This window comes from Anopheles merus, unplaced genomic scaffold (assembly GCF_017562075.2).
Source record: "Anopheles merus strain MAF unplaced genomic scaffold, AmerM5.1 LNR4000494, whole genome shotgun sequence".
NCBI classification, from domain to species: Eukaryota; Metazoa; Arthropoda; class Insecta; order Diptera; family Culicidae; genus Anopheles; species Anopheles merus.
Genome location: NW_024428074.1, coordinates 1 through 19,468, shown reverse-complemented (window position 1 = coordinate 19,468; position 19,468 = coordinate 1). Strand labels below are relative to the sequence as shown.

At 43.0% G+C, this 19,468-nt stretch overlaps 1 protein-coding gene across 1 annotated transcript; it reads left to right on the top strand.

The window, feature by feature from the left end:
* Positions 1 to 607: 607 nt before the first annotated feature.
* LOC121602533 (sodium-dependent phosphate transporter 1-A-like) lies at positions 608 to 16,443 on the top strand. The gene is made up of 7 exons (XM_041931296.1): positions 608 to 926; positions 9,735 to 11,669; positions 11,745 to 12,170; positions 12,272 to 12,854; positions 12,987 to 13,358; positions 13,434 to 13,619; positions 13,705 to 16,443. Exons 2-7 carry the CDS (start codon positions 11,477 to 11,479, stop codon positions 14,000 to 14,002), a joined length of 2,058 nt encoding a protein of 685 aa, XP_041787230.1. The 5' UTR covers positions 608 to 926; positions 9,735 to 11,476; the 3' UTR covers positions 14,003 to 16,443.
* Positions 16,444 to 19,468: the final 3,025 nt, after the last annotated feature.

Genomic DNA, 19,468 nt, shown 5'->3' with positions numbered 1-19,468 from the left:
AAGCCGACAACGCGCCGCGTAGTGATGGGGATGGAACCGGCGGCTCAAGGGATGGAAGACCGCTCTGCCCCCCATCTCCTACCCCCTGTTTCGGTGCCTGTCAAACAACCCCCCGCGCAGTGCGACTGCGCGATCCGCTTACGTCGGCATGATGTTGGTGATACGTAGAAAGAAATAATATTAAAAAAAAAAATCCACACACACTGCCACCAGACTCGGCTCTCGGGTGAATTTGAACGTAATCGGACGGTGCGCGCGATCCGCATGGCATTGTGCGCCCCCTCGACAAACACACAAACACCAACCGGCTATAGGGGCAACTTCGTGGCACCCTCCGAGCCTCTAGATCGCGTTCCTCCCCGGACCCCGCGAGGTACAGTTCCGCAGTAGGTTGTTTTACCACCACACAATCACCGGTCGTCGGGTCGCGTTCGTAGTCGTCGTCGTCGTGTTTCCTCTCGTCCGCAATGTCGGTGCTCTGCTGGTCTATGTGCGGCAATGGAGGACGGGGAAGGAGTAGCGCCAGCGCGGTATCGCCGGTCCCTTATGGTAGCGGCGCGGTGAGGCGATTCGAGCAGAAGTTGAATAAAACCAAATATATACTGCTCGAATGATTCAGTCTTCAGACAGTGGTGCTGATTGATTACGAGCCGCCAGTGCAGTAGCGGGTGCGCGTGCGCAAGCTCTCGGTGTGTGACTCTTTCTCACTGACCGTGTGGTTAGAGCAATTAGTTTTTGTTGTTCCGGGACAAACGCGAAAACGGACGGGAATACACGCAACCGCGTGCTGCAGTTTGTTTTCGTGCGCAGACAGACGACGGTTCAGACGAGGTTCTCGCTCGCGTTTGTCAGTTTACATCGGCTTCCGGTGTCGAGCGTGTCTACCCAACCGGAAAAGGCGCCGGCGGAAAGTGAGACACACAAAAGTGAGTTTTTAACTACCTTCCTACAACAATAGCAGCAGCACCATCGGTTTGCGGACTGCCTGCAGCTGCTCAGCAAATGGCAATCAATTCTTGCCGATTTCGATCTTGATCCATCTTGACGGCGAATAATGGGTGATTGTCAGCGATTCGCAAGTATTGTGTAATGTAACAGTGTTAGAGATGACGAACCGCAGAACCGATCGGCACGACTACGCACCAATACCGGGCGGTAGCAGCAACAGCAGCGGTAGCAAACGTGCCCATCTTCCGAACGTGCTGTACAATCCTCAAGGTTTTTTTTGTCGCTTCTCTATTTAACGTAGTTACGCGTTTGGTAGCAGAAATACCTCGATGACTACGACTACGCGCCGGCACGTGGCTACAATGCGCAAACTAATGCACGCTTTCGGTCTCTACGTCACGCTGCTGCGATGTTCGCTTCAGCACCTTTTTCAACCAGTTTCGACAAAAGTGGGTGTTGGTGGTGTGAGTTTATGTGTGGTGTTGTCGTGCATTCTAATAAAAGGACAAGAAGAATTTGTTCTGGAAACTGCCTAGTGTGTCAACCGTTCCTGCAACCCAGTCGAAATTTCGAGTAGAAAGCGGTGTGACCTTGTTTAATCAGCAAAATGTTGTGAATCCATCCATGTGTAGGGGTTGTGGGGGGCGAGGAGCCGTAATGTAGCTATCTGTTACTGAACAATGAAATTACAGTGGCAGAGGCTGAGTAGTGAAATTAAATAGTAATACTGCATTATGGTACAATGATAAGCACATTGCCATTGCTACTGGCAGATTGTGGTATGGCAATACGGAGATAGTTCCCAGGTAGCCGTATTAGTTTGTCTTTCAATGAGGGGATGCTTCAACTTTACATTCACCTCTCTGTCTAGTGTGTACCTTCCGTGCAAGCAAGCAAAAATGGCGCGCAATCTCAACATCGTCGCTGAACTGCGCGCGCACGTGGCAACCTGAAACACATACTCGCGTTTCGTTAGCTTATCTGTCCGTGCCGATGATTCCATGCAAGCAGAGGACCTGGATTTCTTGTAGTAGATGTGTTCATCAATGCATCAAAGAATCAAGTGTGACAAATAGACTATAGTAGACTATAGTGAAGCGTTCTTGGTTTCTGGTTTATTTGATTTCAATCTTTATAGCACCTTGTTTGGGAGCAGTTTAGCGAATCACTCCTTAGCATCGTTACTCTACTGTTCATTGACACTAACTGTAGCGTGTTCTGTAATGATTATATGCCAAACAATTTATTGGAAACCATCGTTCGTTATAACCACCAGGCAGTTAACCTGTAATTGATAAGAGTTTGGTGTTTTGCAAACGCGATTACGCTAATGTTTGAAACGTGTTGTGTTGTGTAGCGAATGTGTCGATTGCTAAAAGACCTGAATTGATCAAAAAGTGCTGACTGCTCTATACTGTGGTAGCTATTTCTGTATATGTCGGTCGATAGCAAAAGGGTTTTTCCATCTTTCTTTATTTTATTGCAATTGTTGTCCTGTCAGACCTATTATTTGAACAAAACGAGCTACCTTTTAAACTTTTCATTTTGGTTCACCTTACAAAATGTCGCTGACGGGGTGTGTTAAAGCACACTCCGCACTAGCTCCACTGTATTTGTCGCCTTTTTGTCACATAACAGTTGTTTCCTCGTGTGCTTCCATTACTACCGATCGGCTTTACTCTGGTCTATGCTGTGTAGTGCAAAATTTTTGAATGAGCAGTTTCTTTGAAAATGGTACGTCAATCAATCACGCGTTTGTCGCGTGAAGCTTGAATGGTTGGTCAGATGGGTCAAACGATGGTGCGTGGGTGGCGTGGCGGATAGGTTCAAATGAAGAGCTGCAAAAACTGTTGCTCGCATAGATTTTTGCGGCACACTCACATGAACCTGCTGATCCGTCGTGTAATTGCTTTTTGTAAGTCTCTTTCATTTTGAGAAATCTTTTGTTTGTGCATATTTCGTTGAAGCAAGATGCTATAAAGTTCAGCTTTCTGCACCCCCCAAAAATTGTCACGCCAAAAAAAAGTGAAGCAAAATTTTATCTGTTCGGCGAAAAATTGGCGCATGTGTTACTTTACCCACTCACTCACTCGCTCGCGAGGAGAGGATGTTGGCGTTTTTTGCTGTCACGTTGATACATCGACTGCTTGATACTGATTTATTTGATCATCTTTACGTCATGACCCAACAGTGCTGTGCATGTTGGGCAAGACATTTTGTAGGATGTTTTAATTACGTCTCTACAAATACTCTACGTTTGCGTATGTGTGTTATACTTGTACACGTAAATTAGTACCATACACGTAGCAAGTTATTTAAAAGACAATATAACAAACGATTGAAATCAATCTTAGAAGATTACGCTTCGGTTTATTTATGTTTATGCCGTTGGATGCCATACCATTTAACAGTAGTAAGAAATACAACTTGTCAAAAGAGTATCAATATATAATTCATTTTCAAAGTCTTTGATGTTTAGTACCTCTACAAAGCATTGACGGTAATAAGTTACTAAGAACGACCAAGTACCTGTCTTTCAGACCTTCAAATCTTGTTCCTTTACTTAAGCCTCTTTGCGATTTATTGTTGGCTGAGTTGGCAGACGTGCATATGACCACATTTTCACGTTTCATAGCTATAAATCTGTCGCTGCCTAATCAAAATCAGAATTGTGCGCAGCTTAGCAAGATAAGGATTGCCATTTTGTGACGCAGCATATGGCAAGGAGAGAGCCCAACCTAAGGTATCGCATACGCCAACGTACGCGTACTACCCTATCAAACCTAACCTTTAGCCTAGCCGCCACGGGGCTGATTGAGCGAGAGAAAGACAACCATTTCCTTCGCCCACCCTTTGTTCCCCTGTTCGGTCCATTTTGGGGTGGGTTTGGAACAATCAGTACCGGTACTAACGGCCAGTACTTTAGCAGTCTCTGTCAGTAGTTCTTGCCTGATGCCTGGGGGTGTTGCCATTGTGTGGCTGGGCAAAGGGCTGGGGCGATTCTGGTTCTACATTACCTGGATACTGGTCAGAAACGGGCGGCTTTGCTGCACATTCCTAGTTTGGTGTTGGCCTATATCCTCGTTCAGCCCGCGGCTCACCGCCGTGTTGTGGCACTTCTTTTAACCTTGAAATCCCGGCGTAGAAAGTGATCTAGCCAGCCAGCCACTAGCACACAACCTACACGATACCGCGTGTGCCACCGCCGCCCCGGCTGCAAGGTGCGGGGAGCTTTAATCAATTTGCTCTAGATTGGAGGGCGGGCACATTTGCCATTAAACCAGTTACTTCGCTGGCATTCGCGGGACTAGGTATCTGGCCTGTTTTTTTGTTTGCCTCGGACGGTTGGAATCTGGTCTTGATCTTGTCCCGATTTACATTAGAACGGTGTCTCATGTTTTGATATCAAAAGACCATATCTTGGCATGCTCACCCGTTTGTGCCCCCAGCGAGCTTAGTGAATACACTACCCACCTTAAATGGTGGTGATCTAGCCGGGTGCGACTTGCATGCCCTGCCTCCCACCACTCCCAACAATGACAAAGTGCTGGTCCATTCGTGCCCAGCCAATAGTATGGCCACAATGGGCTTTTGGTTGTGCCGTGGGAGTCGTTCTAGTCCTGGACCGGAGCATGAGGAAAGGTCCCACGAAAGACCTTGCCATTTTTCTCCAGCAGGAAATACAGGAAATGCACGGTCGGTGGCTCGGGCGCACACCACACTCACCACGCTTATATGATGTGACAAAGCGGAGTAAACCACGTTAGCTTATCAGCATCAGCATGTTGCCACACCTAAAGCAGGCTGTTAGGGTATATCTTTTCATATTTTTTTTTTTTTGCTAACTGGAACCTTCCACGTTTTTCTTTTTTTTTTTGCCGAATCGAAAATAGGACTCTTGTTGTTGTTCAATCAATTTTCAAACAAACGCGCTATGTGGCCCGTGCTGCTGCTGCAACTCGTATCATTAGTGCGCAGATATGCTATCGCCACATGGTTCGAAGCAATTTCGCAATACCCCAGTCGGTACAAAAATTCGATGACGCTTTGAGTTAATTATCACATTTATGTCTCGTTCATGACTGCTGGTATGAGTTGGGGAGTTTGTTTTTTCTTTCTCATTGTCCGCAGAGTACCACTTTTCGATATCTCATTTTTCATAGATAACGTGCAATGATATACCCGTGTACAGCAATATTGGAATACACAGCGAGGAAAGGGGCAATCATCTCGTTCGATTTACACCGACCACGGCAAATCGTATTATTCAGTCGCGTTTTATTTTGTGCTGCTTTAATGAAAATGTTTCTTTTTTTAATAATCGAAAACAGTTCCCTGTTTTGATACTACAATTGACGAATTGGGGGCTCTTTTTCAGAAGCTTGTGGTTACATTTATTCGTTGTTGTTAGTTTTGGTAGCGTATCATACCGCGTCCCGCAATGATGACAGCATTGCGACAGTTTGGCGGATAGTGATAAACAAATGTAGTATCATTAATTATACCTGCTAACGATGAAGAGCATATGTGTGTGTACGTTATGTTGTCACTACAGCTTATCTTTCAGCTTAAGGGTTTGTTTATAAAGTAGAGAGAGAAACACATTTTTCATTCACCCTTTTTCACCGTATCTATAGGAAGCTACTGTTAGCCAGAATAAAAAAGTAGAATATGAATATAATTCTTACATATCTATTAACTTATCTTAAATACTTCAGTGTAAAGATACTTCTTCTAAGCTAAACACGGTACATTTGAATGATGTAACAAAACATCTCATTCTGTACATTCTGCTCATGTCAATAAAATCAATGTGAATCTTTTTGTGTGGTTTTGATTGGATAAATTACCTAATTGTAGTTGATTACCATCTGGGATTGATTTTATACTTAGGTTGAGGGTGTATCTGTCATCCTTCTACCTTTCAGCAATTGAATGATGCTTTACACATCGAACAGCGGTGCCTAACGAGTTTACTGCCAAATGACATCATTTATTGTCTGGTGTGTACGGGAAATGAGCTGCTCTTCCATTAGAGCATTGTAATGCGGAAAGTGCGACAATGTCATACAGAACGCTTTGTCTGTTTCAAACTTTTTATTCAGCTTTGAACATTTGTGTCACTAACTGACACTATCATTATTATTGGCTGCATCATGATTCTCTTCTGAGCTCTAAGTTCCAGTGAACTCAATCGAAAAAGCAGAAATTTATACCCAAACGGCAGTGTTTGACGTCACCGGAAGTGACGGAAGGAATAACAAATACTAAGCAAGGCAGTAGGAATGTTAGCAGAATCACTGGATCCGGTTACGCACAACAAATGTCCAGAGCGCGGGCAGGCTCAGTATATTTAGCATCTCTGTGTACGGTTTGGTTTCGGATGTTGGCAACTGTCGCATCTTCTCAAACTCAAGCGACAGACGATCGTGACTCTATCATGACCATTGACGGGGAGAGTACATGGCGGGCGCAAATTGTGTCATGATCAAGTTGCGCTATTTCTTCGCTGTCCGTTTTCCTGACAAGGAAGGCCATCGTGGTTTTGTCTCAGGCGGCGACAGTGACATTTGGGTCCGGAAGGACGATTATCACTAGTGTGCAGCAAAACCTGTTTGCTACGCTGTCCATCATCTGTTTGCAGAATTAATTGTGAAAAATGGCTATTTAATGACTACAAATTTAATATGCAAGTAACCAAGAAGGTGATGAAACAAGTTTGTGTCGGATGGTTGTTTCCATTGGAATATAAATGTATCTCTTGACTACACATTGAATAGTTTAAGCAACAAGGAAAAAGATGTTTGCTAAACTTCACCTATCTCAAGAATATTTCATCGTTGATGGTGGGATCAAGGTTTTTCGCCTCTTGTATTCGGTTTTAGGAAGTTTAAAATAAGGGTTAATTGATAGGGAAAGACAGAATGATCAATAGTTAACTCCCGGTTAAAGCAAAATATTGTGCGAGCCATGTTTAATGTAACGCAACGTTGCTTGACTATCGAAAAAGGCTGGAGGTAGTCATTACTTCCTACTATGCCGGCCACAACACTAATGATGCGATCTTCCTATGGTCAGCCAAAAGCAGAAACGTTATACGTGTAAAGGAAGAGGCGAGTTTTGAGAGAAAGCAGAAAACGTGCAGGTCGAAGATCGCGTGTCGTCTTAAAATATAACCCGTTGGCGGTGTTTGTGTGTATTTTGGACGCAAAAAAACTAACGTTTTTTGGCAAAAATAAAACATCCCAAATAAATCCCGGGGTGTGTAGTAGGGAAGGGGAATGAAAGGTGGACCGAATGGATACTTTTTTATGCAGAAAAAGACTCGGTCGATCATCTGATGCTTTTAGCTATATTGAATGTTTTGGTTGGTGTTAAGAGAAAACTATAGGAAATAAGTTCTTAATAAATCATGCAGTTTAATTTTTAAACTGATGAGATTGTACTCAGATATACTGGTAAGAAGAAAAAAAGAAAAAGAGAAAACAGAAATTTATTTGAAATTAGGTCATATATTTATAACCATCGTGCATGGGATGTCTTTCGCATGAATGTGCACATGCTACGAAAAGTTACCTGTTTCGTTTTATGACCACCTACAGTTGCGAAGTGATAAGAACTGTGAGTGATGGGTGAAATGAAAGAATTTAATTTTAGACTAGAACATAACAACGTTTCATGTAATACCAACGCAAAGAAATGAAAGCAACTTGAATAGAAGTAAATGAAAAAACAGACAGCGATAATGGTTTTTATTAAACATAAGTCAATCTAGGTTATCTCCCGCCACACAAGGGTAGATTTATTTGCTGTGATTTGGTTTATTTGTTGAAGATTCTTCAATTAGGTTCTGTATGATGCAATAGTCCATCTATGAGGAAGGAGGAAATGTACATGATCTCCTGGAATTGGGCATTGCTTTTTGGTGTTTACTACAAACCTTCATTCATTTTTGACACATGATCGATGTTATGTTGCATTCACTGTCACTGTGTGATGCCAAACAAATGTGCCAAGAGAAGGTATCCAACTTGTGCGGAAATAGACCACAAATTAATAAAAAGATTCTTCTAAACTACGCTGCAATCGTGTCGAGTCGTATCATCCACTTATAACACTGGCATTGAGACATAAGTGTCTAGACATCAAAATAGAAGCACAACAACGCAAAGCAATGTTTTAAATGCAGACATCTTAAAAAAAACTCTCACACACGTTTAAGCGCCCCTTTCGTACGCTCTAAACCAAGAAGGCTTTTTCTGGCTGGGATGATGGTCGGCAGGCCATCACCCCTATTGCCGCACCCAACAGGGCAGGGGTACGGACGATCACGCGAATCGAGCACGTTATTTATTTTTTACTGCCACCGTCAGCACAGCAGTTCATCTTCGTCGACGTTATAGCATTGCATGTGGTCGCGTGTGTAAAAAGGTCAAATGCGCGAAAAGACGTGTGCGGTATTTAAAGAAATGGATCTTCTCTCACCAACACTATTGCGGGAAAGTGAAACGATTTCACGCACATCGGGGCAACGGTTCATCCATAGACGCGCCAGCAAGATTATGGGTGGCGATGTTGTTAATCTAAAGGGGCTTTGTAAAGAAGCAAAGACTTTCGTTCTGTTTCGCCGGCCGATTCCGTCTCTTCGGCCGGTAATGCATCGCCATGGATTCTCGAGTACAGTTCGGAACTGTTGCTGCTTTGTTGATGATGTGTGCTTGGTGCGTAGCAATCGTGGAGGTTACATTCTCCGGCAGTGCAAATAAATTCGATTATTTCGCTGAACACTAGTAGCCAAACCAAGCGTGGAGACGATCCACAGCATTTCGTTCTTGATCATTGCGCACATCCATTAGGAGAAACCTTGACCTCACTTTTGACGTATCTGGAGCCCATCATCAATGGAAAGTGATTGGCCATTTGCTTTTGCGGTACTCAAACTTTTTTCCCTCTATCGTTCAAACGCTATGCTGTGCAATTATATACACTTTATAGTATAGCAGGAAGTGGACCACGGGCGTCGCAAAATATATGACGCAAGTAACCTAGAATGAACTGGTTCTGTTAATGTGCTCACTCTCTCACTCTTTCTCTACGGATACTCCCAGAGTGTAGAGGGCGTTAAAAGTGTTCTGAATGAGCAAAAGTAGCCTGAAAACAAACCGTGGCTAAACGATCCGCCTGCGGCTAATCAGGATTTTCTTAAACGTAAACCAGTTGTAACATTGTAATTGAAGATCAAGTGCATGCCTGATCGATGAAACTGAGCGATTGAGCAAGTTGAATTTTAACGATCATTGCATTTTATTTTTTAACATTTGGTGTGTGAGGAAGGTGGGAAAGTTCAAAACTAAGATGCAGTGAATATGTAAATGAAGCAAGTAAAGTAATGCAGCTGCACGATTTTGTCCACGGAGAAATAAACATCAATCGTGTAGGCCGGGCTATATTTCACCTGAACTTGACCTTCAAAACGGTTGTGCGGTTGTGTCCTGTGACAAGGGTGGTCTGAGCTGGCATCAGCTGGTGTGACGTAGCGTTTCGCGATCAAATCAACAATCAACAACCGGATGCACTCTGCATGAAGAGTGTGTTTGCTTAATCTTGGTTAGGCATGGTTGATGACACTATCACGGCGGAAATTATTCAAAAATAATCATGATTGATGATTTGCTAATAAAATTTGTATTTACTATTTATATCATATGATATTTTACAAAATGCATGACTTAACAAATGATTATATGGTATCTAATGTTTTGTTCGTCTCTTTTCTATACTTTCAGCAATGATCATACATCTGCAAAGTCACAACAACAAACGGTGAAACTTCGCATTGATCGTTGATGCAGTGACAAAACATTGTGTAATCAGAAACAACAACGCGTGACGACGATACTTAACGAAAGTCCTGCGAGAAATTACCATTAGAAAAGGAAGCAACCTATAAATTTTTCAAAAGAGTCCTTATCAGTAGTAGACCAGCTCTAGCAGCCAGCGATCACAAACCGGTGCCAGGAGTGGTGTTCACGTTGGGAACACAACGCATCTAGTAGTCTAGTAGAAAGTCCGTTCAGAAGGGAGGAAAAGCTTCTCAAGCAGCTTTCCGTTTCCGGAAGCTTCCGTAAGGGTTAAACCGCAAACCGCGTTCCGCTGCGCAATCTGCTTGTCTCTGGGGCGAAAGCACCACCGACAGCACCCACCTCCAAAACCCACTTTACAAAACGATGGCTGTTTTTACGAAACTCTGCCTACCAGATATTGTCAAATTAAAACGCTAGTTAGTAACCGCTGTCTTGTCCATCTTCGTGCTTGTCGGTGGTCATTACAAGAATTTACTAATTAACGTTTTTAAGGTACAATATCTGCATTCTTGGGTTTTTTCCATTCTTTTTCGTTCACTCGCACATTACTTGTACTTGTACTAATTTAGTTGTTGCTGTTTTGCGTATACATTGTCACACCACCTCCGCTACTTAAAGTACGAACAGCATCTTTGCATCGATTGTGATACTGTTTTGTTTTATTTTCCTCTTTCCCTGTCTTCTATTAACTGTTGGCAAGAAAGCATCGCTTTCTTTCACTTTCAGTCAATAGCGTGCATTCTGAATTGTTGATCACCTGTTTTTTTATACATTTGTGTGTGTGTGTGTGTGTGGAAAAGTCAGCTTCCATTCTCATCGCTGATTCCGTTACTTAACATACTTTTTTAAAGGTAACTGCTACTTTAAAGTTCACACTCGTATTAGGCATTACTATCAATACTTAATAATTTTAATATTAGTAACGCTTCGAGCACAATCACACTACTACCGTTGTGTGCTGTGTGTGTATGTGTGTTTAGTGAAAACAAACAAACAACAACAGCGTAACACCATTGTTTGCGAACGTTGGTGTGAGCTCGTGAGAAAGTGTCGCATTTTTTGTTCAAGTTTGTCATCCACTAATTGCTCTGGACATCATCTGGAGTGTGGTGTGTTGTATAAGAGGCTGGAATTTACAAATTACGGAAGCCCTATTTTTGTGTGAGGGATTGCTTTTAGCTGTGGTGAAGTAACGGAACCATCAGCAACACGAACAAACTTGCTGCTAGCGGGTTGAATAACTTACGAAAAATCGTACTAGAGAAGACATCTTCCTTTTGAACGTGATTTAACAAGACTTGATACACCACGCCGCATACCGTCTGATCGAATTAAGGCAGAAAGCAAAGCTTTTCGTTGTTTGTTAAAAACCAATATCTTGGATTGTAATCTTATTTCTTATTTGCTTTGTACCGCTTGTACGAGCAAGTATTTTAGAAGGACAATTTCTGTTTGTCACTTAGAGAAAAGGTATTCTCACTAAACACACTCCAAATTCGGCTGCCTGGTTGGAGCACTGTTATCCAAAATCTAGGGCTCAGTTGACGACGTTAAAGCTTCAATCCTCAACTCTTCCAATTTGGTCTGGTAGAACACTCTCAAAGTCGATCGTTTAAGTTCGTCGCCTTAAACAAACCCAAAGCGCATCTTGTAAAGCGAGCAAAATGGATCCTTTTGATCCCGATATTCTGTGGTTGGTGATCCTGGGCTTTGTAATAGCGTTTATTCTGGCATTTGGTATTGGTGCTAATGATGTTGCTAACTCGTTCGGTACGAGCGTTGGGTCGGGCGTGCTGACCATACGTCAGGCATGCTGGTTAGCCACCGTATGCGAAGTGTCCGGCGCTGTTCTCATAGGTAAGGATCGGTAATTGAGTGGTAGGATTCTTATTTTTATCTTATGTATGACACTATCCGCTCTCTATTTTGCAGGTTACAAGGTGTCCGATACGATGCGGAAAGGTATCCTAGAGGTCGAGATGTACAAGGGTAGCGAAATTGAGCTGATGCTTGGCTGCCTGTCGGCTCTGGGAAGCTCAGCGCTGTGGCTGCTGGTAGCAACGTTCCTTAAAATGCCCATCTCCGGCACACACAGCATTGTTGGATCGACGATCGGTTTCAGCCTGGTCGCCCGTGGCACGCAGGGACTCAAGTGGAACACACTGCTCACGATCGTTGGCTCATGGTTCATCTCGCCCGTGCTGAGCGGTTTGGTGAGCGTGCTGTTATTCTGGATGATTCGCAAATTCATCCTGAACGCGAAGAACCCTCTGCGGGCCGGACTGTTCTCGTTGCCGCTGTTCTATGGCACAACCTTGGCTGTGAATGTCTTTAGCATCGTGCACGATGGACCAAAATGTAAGCAACCATTAGATACATGGTAGTGTGGAATAGCGCTATCGGTAGATGAAGTGGTTGGTGCCGTTTGACACTCACCACGGTAATTATATCGATTCCAGTGCTGTACATGGATAACATCCCGCTGTGGGTGGCGCTTGCGGTCAGCATTACGCTTGGTATCGTCGTGGCAACGCTGGTACAGCTGTTTATTGTGCCGTGGCAAAAGCGTAAGATACTCAACGGCGACAAGACCCAATTCACGGTCGGCGACTCGGATGGAGATTCGTCATCGAACGGTAGCCCGCGCCGGGCGAAGCGACCGCTCTCTCTGGTGGCCAGCGATGGTAAACCGCTGCCAGCTATTACCGAGACAACCGAGCTGGTTTCACTGTCGTCGCAGCATCAGCAACAGGCCTCACAAAATGGGTTGGTGAAGAAGCTCTCAAATGAGCTTTCGCCGGGCGGACCCTACAGCTTCAATCCGGAGATTGTAAAGAAGGCAAACAGCTTGCTTGGCGCGCACGACAAAACCAGCTTGGACAACACGGACCTAACGGTGACAAGCCTGAACTACATCGATGAGTTGCAATCGTACCATGGCAATGGACGCTTCCATCTCGGCACGTACTTTGACCGTCGCAACAGTACCAACGTATCGCCGAAATCACCCGACTCGGGACATCTGATCAATGGAGGATTGAAGTAAGTAGTTGTATGGTACAGTGTAAAAAAGAAAAATGTATACATATGCGATGTAGTTATCTTTCGATTGAATGCCATTGCAAGAAAGTAATTGGACAGTATTTCATGTTTTCCTACGGTTTCCCTTTTCAGAGAACAACCTACCGTAATAGCACTGCAGAATGGCAAATCACCCACCAGTCCGAAGAGCGACAGTACTCTTCCGATAACCGACTACACGCTAATGCCACAGAACGTGCTGCTGAGCAGTACGGAGCAAGACATCAAAAAGACAGACATGTGCAAGATTGAAGCAGCCGCCGGTTTGGAACATCCGCTCATCAGTGCAACGCTCTCACCCAACTCGAGCAAAGTGCCATTGATTGGTGCGAAGGAAGGCTCCGAGGAGGACAACCGAAGGCAAAAGCCGGTCGAAGAGAGCGAAGACGTGTCAACCCTATTCTCCTTCCTCCAGGTTCTCACTGCTACGTTTGGTAGCTTTGCGCACGGTGGCAATGATGTCAGGTAAGTGTAAACGATGGCTGGCAGACGTGGTGTGTGGCAAATTCTAACTTCATGGGGTTTATGCACGCATTGCAGCAATGCCATTGGACCGCTGATCGCGCTATTCATGATCTATCGCGAGGGTTCGGTGCTGCAAAAGTCGGAAACGCCACTGTTGATCCTGTTGTATGGAGGATTGGGCATTTCGGTCGGTCTGTGGCTGTGGGGTCGGCGTGTGATCGAAACGATCGGTAATGATCTCACCAAGATTACTCCCTCGACGTAAGTAGCTGTAATCGCTTGAAAATCTTCCATTTGCTAACATTGTACCAGCACAAAAATTAATGAGTTTTCTGCTTCATTTCAGTGGTTTTACCATCGAAATCGGTGCCGCCCTGACTGTGCTAATAGCGTCCAAAATTGGTCTGCCCATTTCTACGACTCATTGTAAGGTGGGTTCAGTTGTGTTTGTTGGGCAGGCGAACTCACGGCCAACGACAGTCGATAGCGGTAAGCATGCGCATCATGCCGTGACTGCGCAACAGAAAGCGGTTGATTGGGGGCTGTTCCGAAACATCGTGTATGCTTGGGTAGTCACTGTTCCGGTGGCTGCCCTGCTGAGTGCCGGTTTTATGTTTGCCCTTCGCGCTATCGTGTTGCCTTAAGAAGTGCGGAAAGGCTTTCGCTCCTACAACCAACATCAGAACAGCAATAATTAAGTGACAGAAAAACAAAATGCAACCGCGCTACGAAATCAAGCGAAGATGGGCAAGAAGTCGGCAGGGCAGCGAAGAAGTCGATAGGCGAAGACACCATCCGTAAATGCTGGACATGCTGGAGTAAGCATTGCGCTACATGCACGTCTGTCACCAGACTCAATCAAACAAATGCACAACAGCTATTGTTACACTCAGCTAGAGAGAAAAAAAAGGATGAGAGGGGGCTGTTTGCCGTTCCACATCGAAGGATACACCTATTCTTATCTCCAGAACTTTAGTTACTTAAGCAACCACATCCTTAAGATTTAAGTAGTTTTGTACTGCGATATAATAGTTAGTTCATTCTCATCTCAGAATATGTTTTTCGCGCAACACAACACTAGTCTCCAAAACGAAAAGTTACAGGGTTTTTGGTATATACAACACTTGGGGAGAAAGCTTTATTCAACAATTGGTAAGCTAGTAAAGACTTGCCTTCTAATATGATTGGATGATTGTAATGAAGCCTTTTTTACCATTTGCGGAGTACTAGCACAGTATCGTCATCATTCATTCATCAGTTAGTTCAAATTTTCCTATAAGTTGTGATTTTATAATTTTTCTCACTAGGTATAGCAGAACAGTTCAATGCTACGGTATATACGCGAAGTGCGCAAGCTCTTACAACAAGCTCAGCAAAGTAAGAATATTGCATACGCGTTGAATAGGCAGGCGGAAAATCTGTTGCGGGACAAACAGATGACAGAGTGGTCGGATTGTACTAGTTGACAGTTAGTTACTTCAACTGAGGCGTTTGTATTGATTGCACAGCCAGCCAGGTATATCAAAAGATACACACCTAACAGCAGCACATGGCAGGAAACAAATATCAGAAAAGCATGGTATTGAGGGCGGGAGTAAAATTCGATAACAATTAACAAACAACACAACAAAACCATAAACAGATTGTAGAGGTATTGTAATTTACTGATCGTTAGCAGTTAGTAAATAGCAGCTAAAAAAGCTAGTGTAGAGTGAGATCTATGTAGCATTATGAGTCGTGCAGAGGAAAGAAAAGATAAACCTATACAAATACCAACCGGCTCAAGCAGAGAGCATAAAAGTGCCGAAACAGGTGCGGCGGAGTACATTAAAACAAAACAGTTGAAATTTTGTTCCGTTTTCCTTTCCTCTTTCCGTGCCCCAGATGGTACGTGGTGAAAAGAAATTATTCATCTAAAATTTGATCAGCTTGATTTGGAAATTGGTTGTACGATTCAATTTCCATGCTCCATCCTTCGGTTTGCTATGTTAAACCTCTAACTCCCATCATTGCAAATTTGTCAATTGTGATCATAGTTCATCCTAACGTCGGAGGGTGATCGTGGGCTGAATACAATAATCGGAACCTCATCTCATACACTAATACCATTAAAACGCGGCGCAAATCATTTAAACCTCTCACTCGTCAACCATTGACAATGCTAATGCTGCCAAATTGTTGCTTTTGTTTTCACTGATACCATACACTATACACTAAAGCTCAACGTTACTCGAACGCCAAATTATATCAAATGTCGCAACAGTCGATTGCGATCGAGTTAGCTACCCGGACCTATAGGCTGCAAATGTCGGGCTACACTGTGACAGTTGACCCTAGTGTGGTGGAGAAGACACAAAGCCGATAAAAACAGCTCGAGGATCGATCTCCATAGGAAGCTAGTAGTTGGTGTACTTGTTTAGGTTGTAAAATCCGATCGCTTCCGCAGCCAAACCATCCTGGGCGCTATATTGTACCGTAGATTCCGTCCTCGAGGAATCCGTGTGAAAGCAACCAAACAAACAAACGTAGTTGTAACTGCATAGTAGTTCATACGAACAATCTGTCTGCAAAACCGTCAGCCTCTACTTATAAAACCGTTAGCATTGCTACACTGATCCCAAGGAGAAAAACGTCGATAAACCCAAAAGGTGAAAAGCTCAGCGAATTGCGCATCAGATGTAAAAGTCTAAAAATCTACACGGCCCCCTAGCATCCTACAAGAGAAGGCAAGTCGATCCAACGCAAAAGAAAAGATACAATTTCAAACCAATATTAGCCAATGTGATTATACAAAAAAAGAGAAAAAAAAAACTCACCGTAATAGTTAACACACGGCGGTCCTTCGCATCGCCGTGTGTATCGATGTGTGTATTGTTACTGAGTAAAGTGGTGAGTGTGAAGCCGGTGGTGCTAAAACAAAACAAAAAACAGACAAACTAACTAACACATTAGTTCCCTGCCACCTCCTTGTCATTAGACCGTTGTTAAACATATTACATGTTGAATTGAGGATGCAATTCCTGGATAGCTGCTATGCAGTCTTCATCCTAATGCAATGTTAGTTGAAGAAAACATTTGTCGTTTAGAAAAAAAAACTAAAAACACAAACACACATACACACGCAGTCACAATTCAAACAAAGACGAATTGAAATTGAAGTAAAAGAAATTAAAGCAAAACCAACATGCACTCCAACTACAATATTCTGGATATTGGGTTAGAGAAGTGATAAGTGTAGTGCGATGAGTTTCCTTGATCTGGCCATCAGGCGAGCATGTCTCAGTAATATGGCTTTTTCCCGTTACTTAATTATTGCTTTCGGTAGGATTAAGAAGCTTATGTTCTTTAATATTACAAACAATTTTTCAACTAGCGCACAGTTGTATATGATGTAATTGCAATTGTGTGTGTTTCTTAAATTACGATTTTATGTTAACTAACGACAGACAGAAAGAGAGTAAACCTTCTCCATGAGACTGCAATGGGAATTTGTTTAAAAATAAACACACAAACAATTCACCTAAACTATGACTCTGAAAATTCTATACATTAGACAAGCGCAACACGTACCATTCGCAGAGAGGTTTTTTTTCTGTAGTGATCAATACGAAGTGCATAGGGCTGCAATGATCTCACACACACACACACAACACACACACACCACACACACACACACACACACACACACACACACCACACACACACACACACCACACACATTCATTTTGCAAAATTATGGTGTACTTTTTTCCAACACACTTACAAATAGTAATTTTTCAACGTGTGGCACTGTATTGCTAAAAGAAAACTTACTTGCAAGACATGTAGAAGAGCTTCAATAGTAATGAAAATAGAACGATTTATGCCTTTTTTATTACTATTTTTTTTGTAAAGAGTTTTCTTTTGAAATGGTAATTGACAGTAAACTGCTAAGCTGTCCCAATCACCCAATTGCGTACCGTACACAGTAGAAGTGCTGAATTCCTTCACGACCTAAATCCACAAACCTCGCACGTTACTCCAATACAGTCTTCTTGCTTGCGAAATACGTTCAAGTTTCAAACCCGTGGTACCAATGTGTTCCATCTTTCGTTCTTTCGATATGCTTACGAAAGTTTTTTCATATTTCCATTGAAGGTGCGATCTTTTGTGTTTTAAATCCTTCGGGATTCCTATAACAACGCTTCACTAAAACGAAGAACTCCCAAAGGAATTAGTATTAATCAGAATGTAAATGTACTAAACAGACAAAAAAAATGTTAGAAACATTATTTCGACGTGTAATTAACAAAGCTCCACCACAATAGAGAGATAGAGAGAGAACGAGAGATGTAAAACAACACATATGACCAGGATGAGGACAGAGATACATTGGGAGCAGAAAGGATTAACACAACACAGAAAAAGAAAGCAGATAAAACATGCCCGTACATCTTTCATACCTTGGGAAGTATACATACCGTACGTCAATGGAAGTGTGAAACTGATCCATCAAAACTATTGAGAGTAGGGAAGCGAATGGATAAGCAGAACCGAACTGTTATAGACCAGAAGTCGGAAGAAAGCTGGGGCAAAGGGACACAACAATACCTGATAGCAAAAGATAACATGTAAGCAAGCAACGAAAAGGAAAAAATAAGTACCGACAGATTCCATAGAACATTGTTCTACTAGTAGTGAACATCTGTTGCTGTCGGTAGCACGGTCTTGGTAACATATAATAGCAACAAATATGATGTTTGGGATGAATGGATGAGAAAATTGTTGGAACCGTTTCGAACCGTGCGGCGGCAAGTGAGAAATAGCAGTATGTGTAAGCTGCGTGATTGGGTTAGGCATAGTAACGCAAGGAATTCAACTAATGTGCGAATGAAACAATGTAAAAGAGCGGAAAAAACCAGTACAAGAATGCAAGAGCTCTCAAAATCAATAAACCTAAGTCTGATACAACAACACGGATGCAACCATTGACTTTTGCTTCTTTTTTCTTTCTTTCTTTTTGTACGTTTTCTTCGAAGACGAAGACGTGAGATTCGTCAACACTGCGAAGTAGTTGCAATAGCGGAAAATAAACAAGTGTTCACTTCCGGGACTGTGTGAGAGAGACAGGAAAAATATTTTTTTTTGACATTTCATTCCAAAAGTAAACAAATAATCGGCGTGTTCAGTGCTAATCGGTCACTGCTTTGATGGCTTTTGGAGATTTTATTTGGCCGTCGCGGGATGCGTTATGCAAAGGATTATCATCTAGCAAGCTGTTGTAATTACTGTTTGGTCGTATTGTGGCATTGTAGCATTGCAAAAGCTCAGTTGTGCTAAGAAGCTTAAACGTGAAGGTTGGGATTCTTAAAAAAATGGTAGCCGATTCTAATGCGTCCGACTTTTGTAGGTTAAAATCTGCTTTTGTGCATTATCCATCGACAAAACAACCGTATGGATTAGTTACCAGTAAACTGTGGATAGCACATATTATGTACATATTATTCACTATGTACATGTAATATGTGCTATCAACGCCCAAGTGCGCCATTTTGATGACGAAGAAAAAGTTCTTTCATGATGCTAACAATCCTACTAATAATGCACAGCGATAGACACAACTGTTGTGAACGTATCAACTATTTATTAAGAACAATATACGCCGAAAATTAACGTCTTCCGGTGAGCAGAGATTTTACAATAACTAAGCATTTATAAATCATATTTTCGTTACCAATAAACAGCGTCCTTTTTCCAGGGTGGCAGTTCCTACCTCTAGCAAAAATGTACAACTGAAAACAGGATCAGAGAATAAAAAACAGCAGTGTAACAGGTGGTAACAGTATTAAAGTATGGCTCCACGCATGAGCCCACTGCTCGCAAGAGCCACTATCAACGTCCGGTGTTGTAAGTGCAACTGCTGGCGACTCCTGGTCCAATCCCGGCGGGATGGCGGATGTGCTGGATATGGAATCGTCATCCGTGATGGCAGGTAAGTTCGCCTCATCCGTTACCTCATGTATTACTGACTCTTGCGGCACCAATGGTCGTGGGCGTAGTGGCTAGTTTGTGTGGGTGTTCCGTGGCACTGCTGTGAACGCTGTTGTCAACATTGTCGATGGAGCCGTTAC

What these genes read in the sequence shown, in the direction of transcription:
- LOC121602533 (XM_041931296.1), top strand. Translation starts at nt 11,477, where the DNA reads ATGGATCCTTTTGATCCCGATATTCTGTGGTTGGTGATCCTGGGCTTT. An exon ending in CGTGCACGATGGACCAAAAT is followed by an intron (nt 12,171 to 12,271) that starts GTAAGCAACCAT and finishes TATCGATTCCAG; the next exon opens with TGCTGTACATGGATAACATC. An exon ending in CACGGTGGCAATGATGTCAG is followed by an intron (nt 13,359 to 13,433) that starts GTAAGTGTAAAC and finishes CACGCATTGCAG; the next exon opens with CAATGCCATTGGACCGCTGA.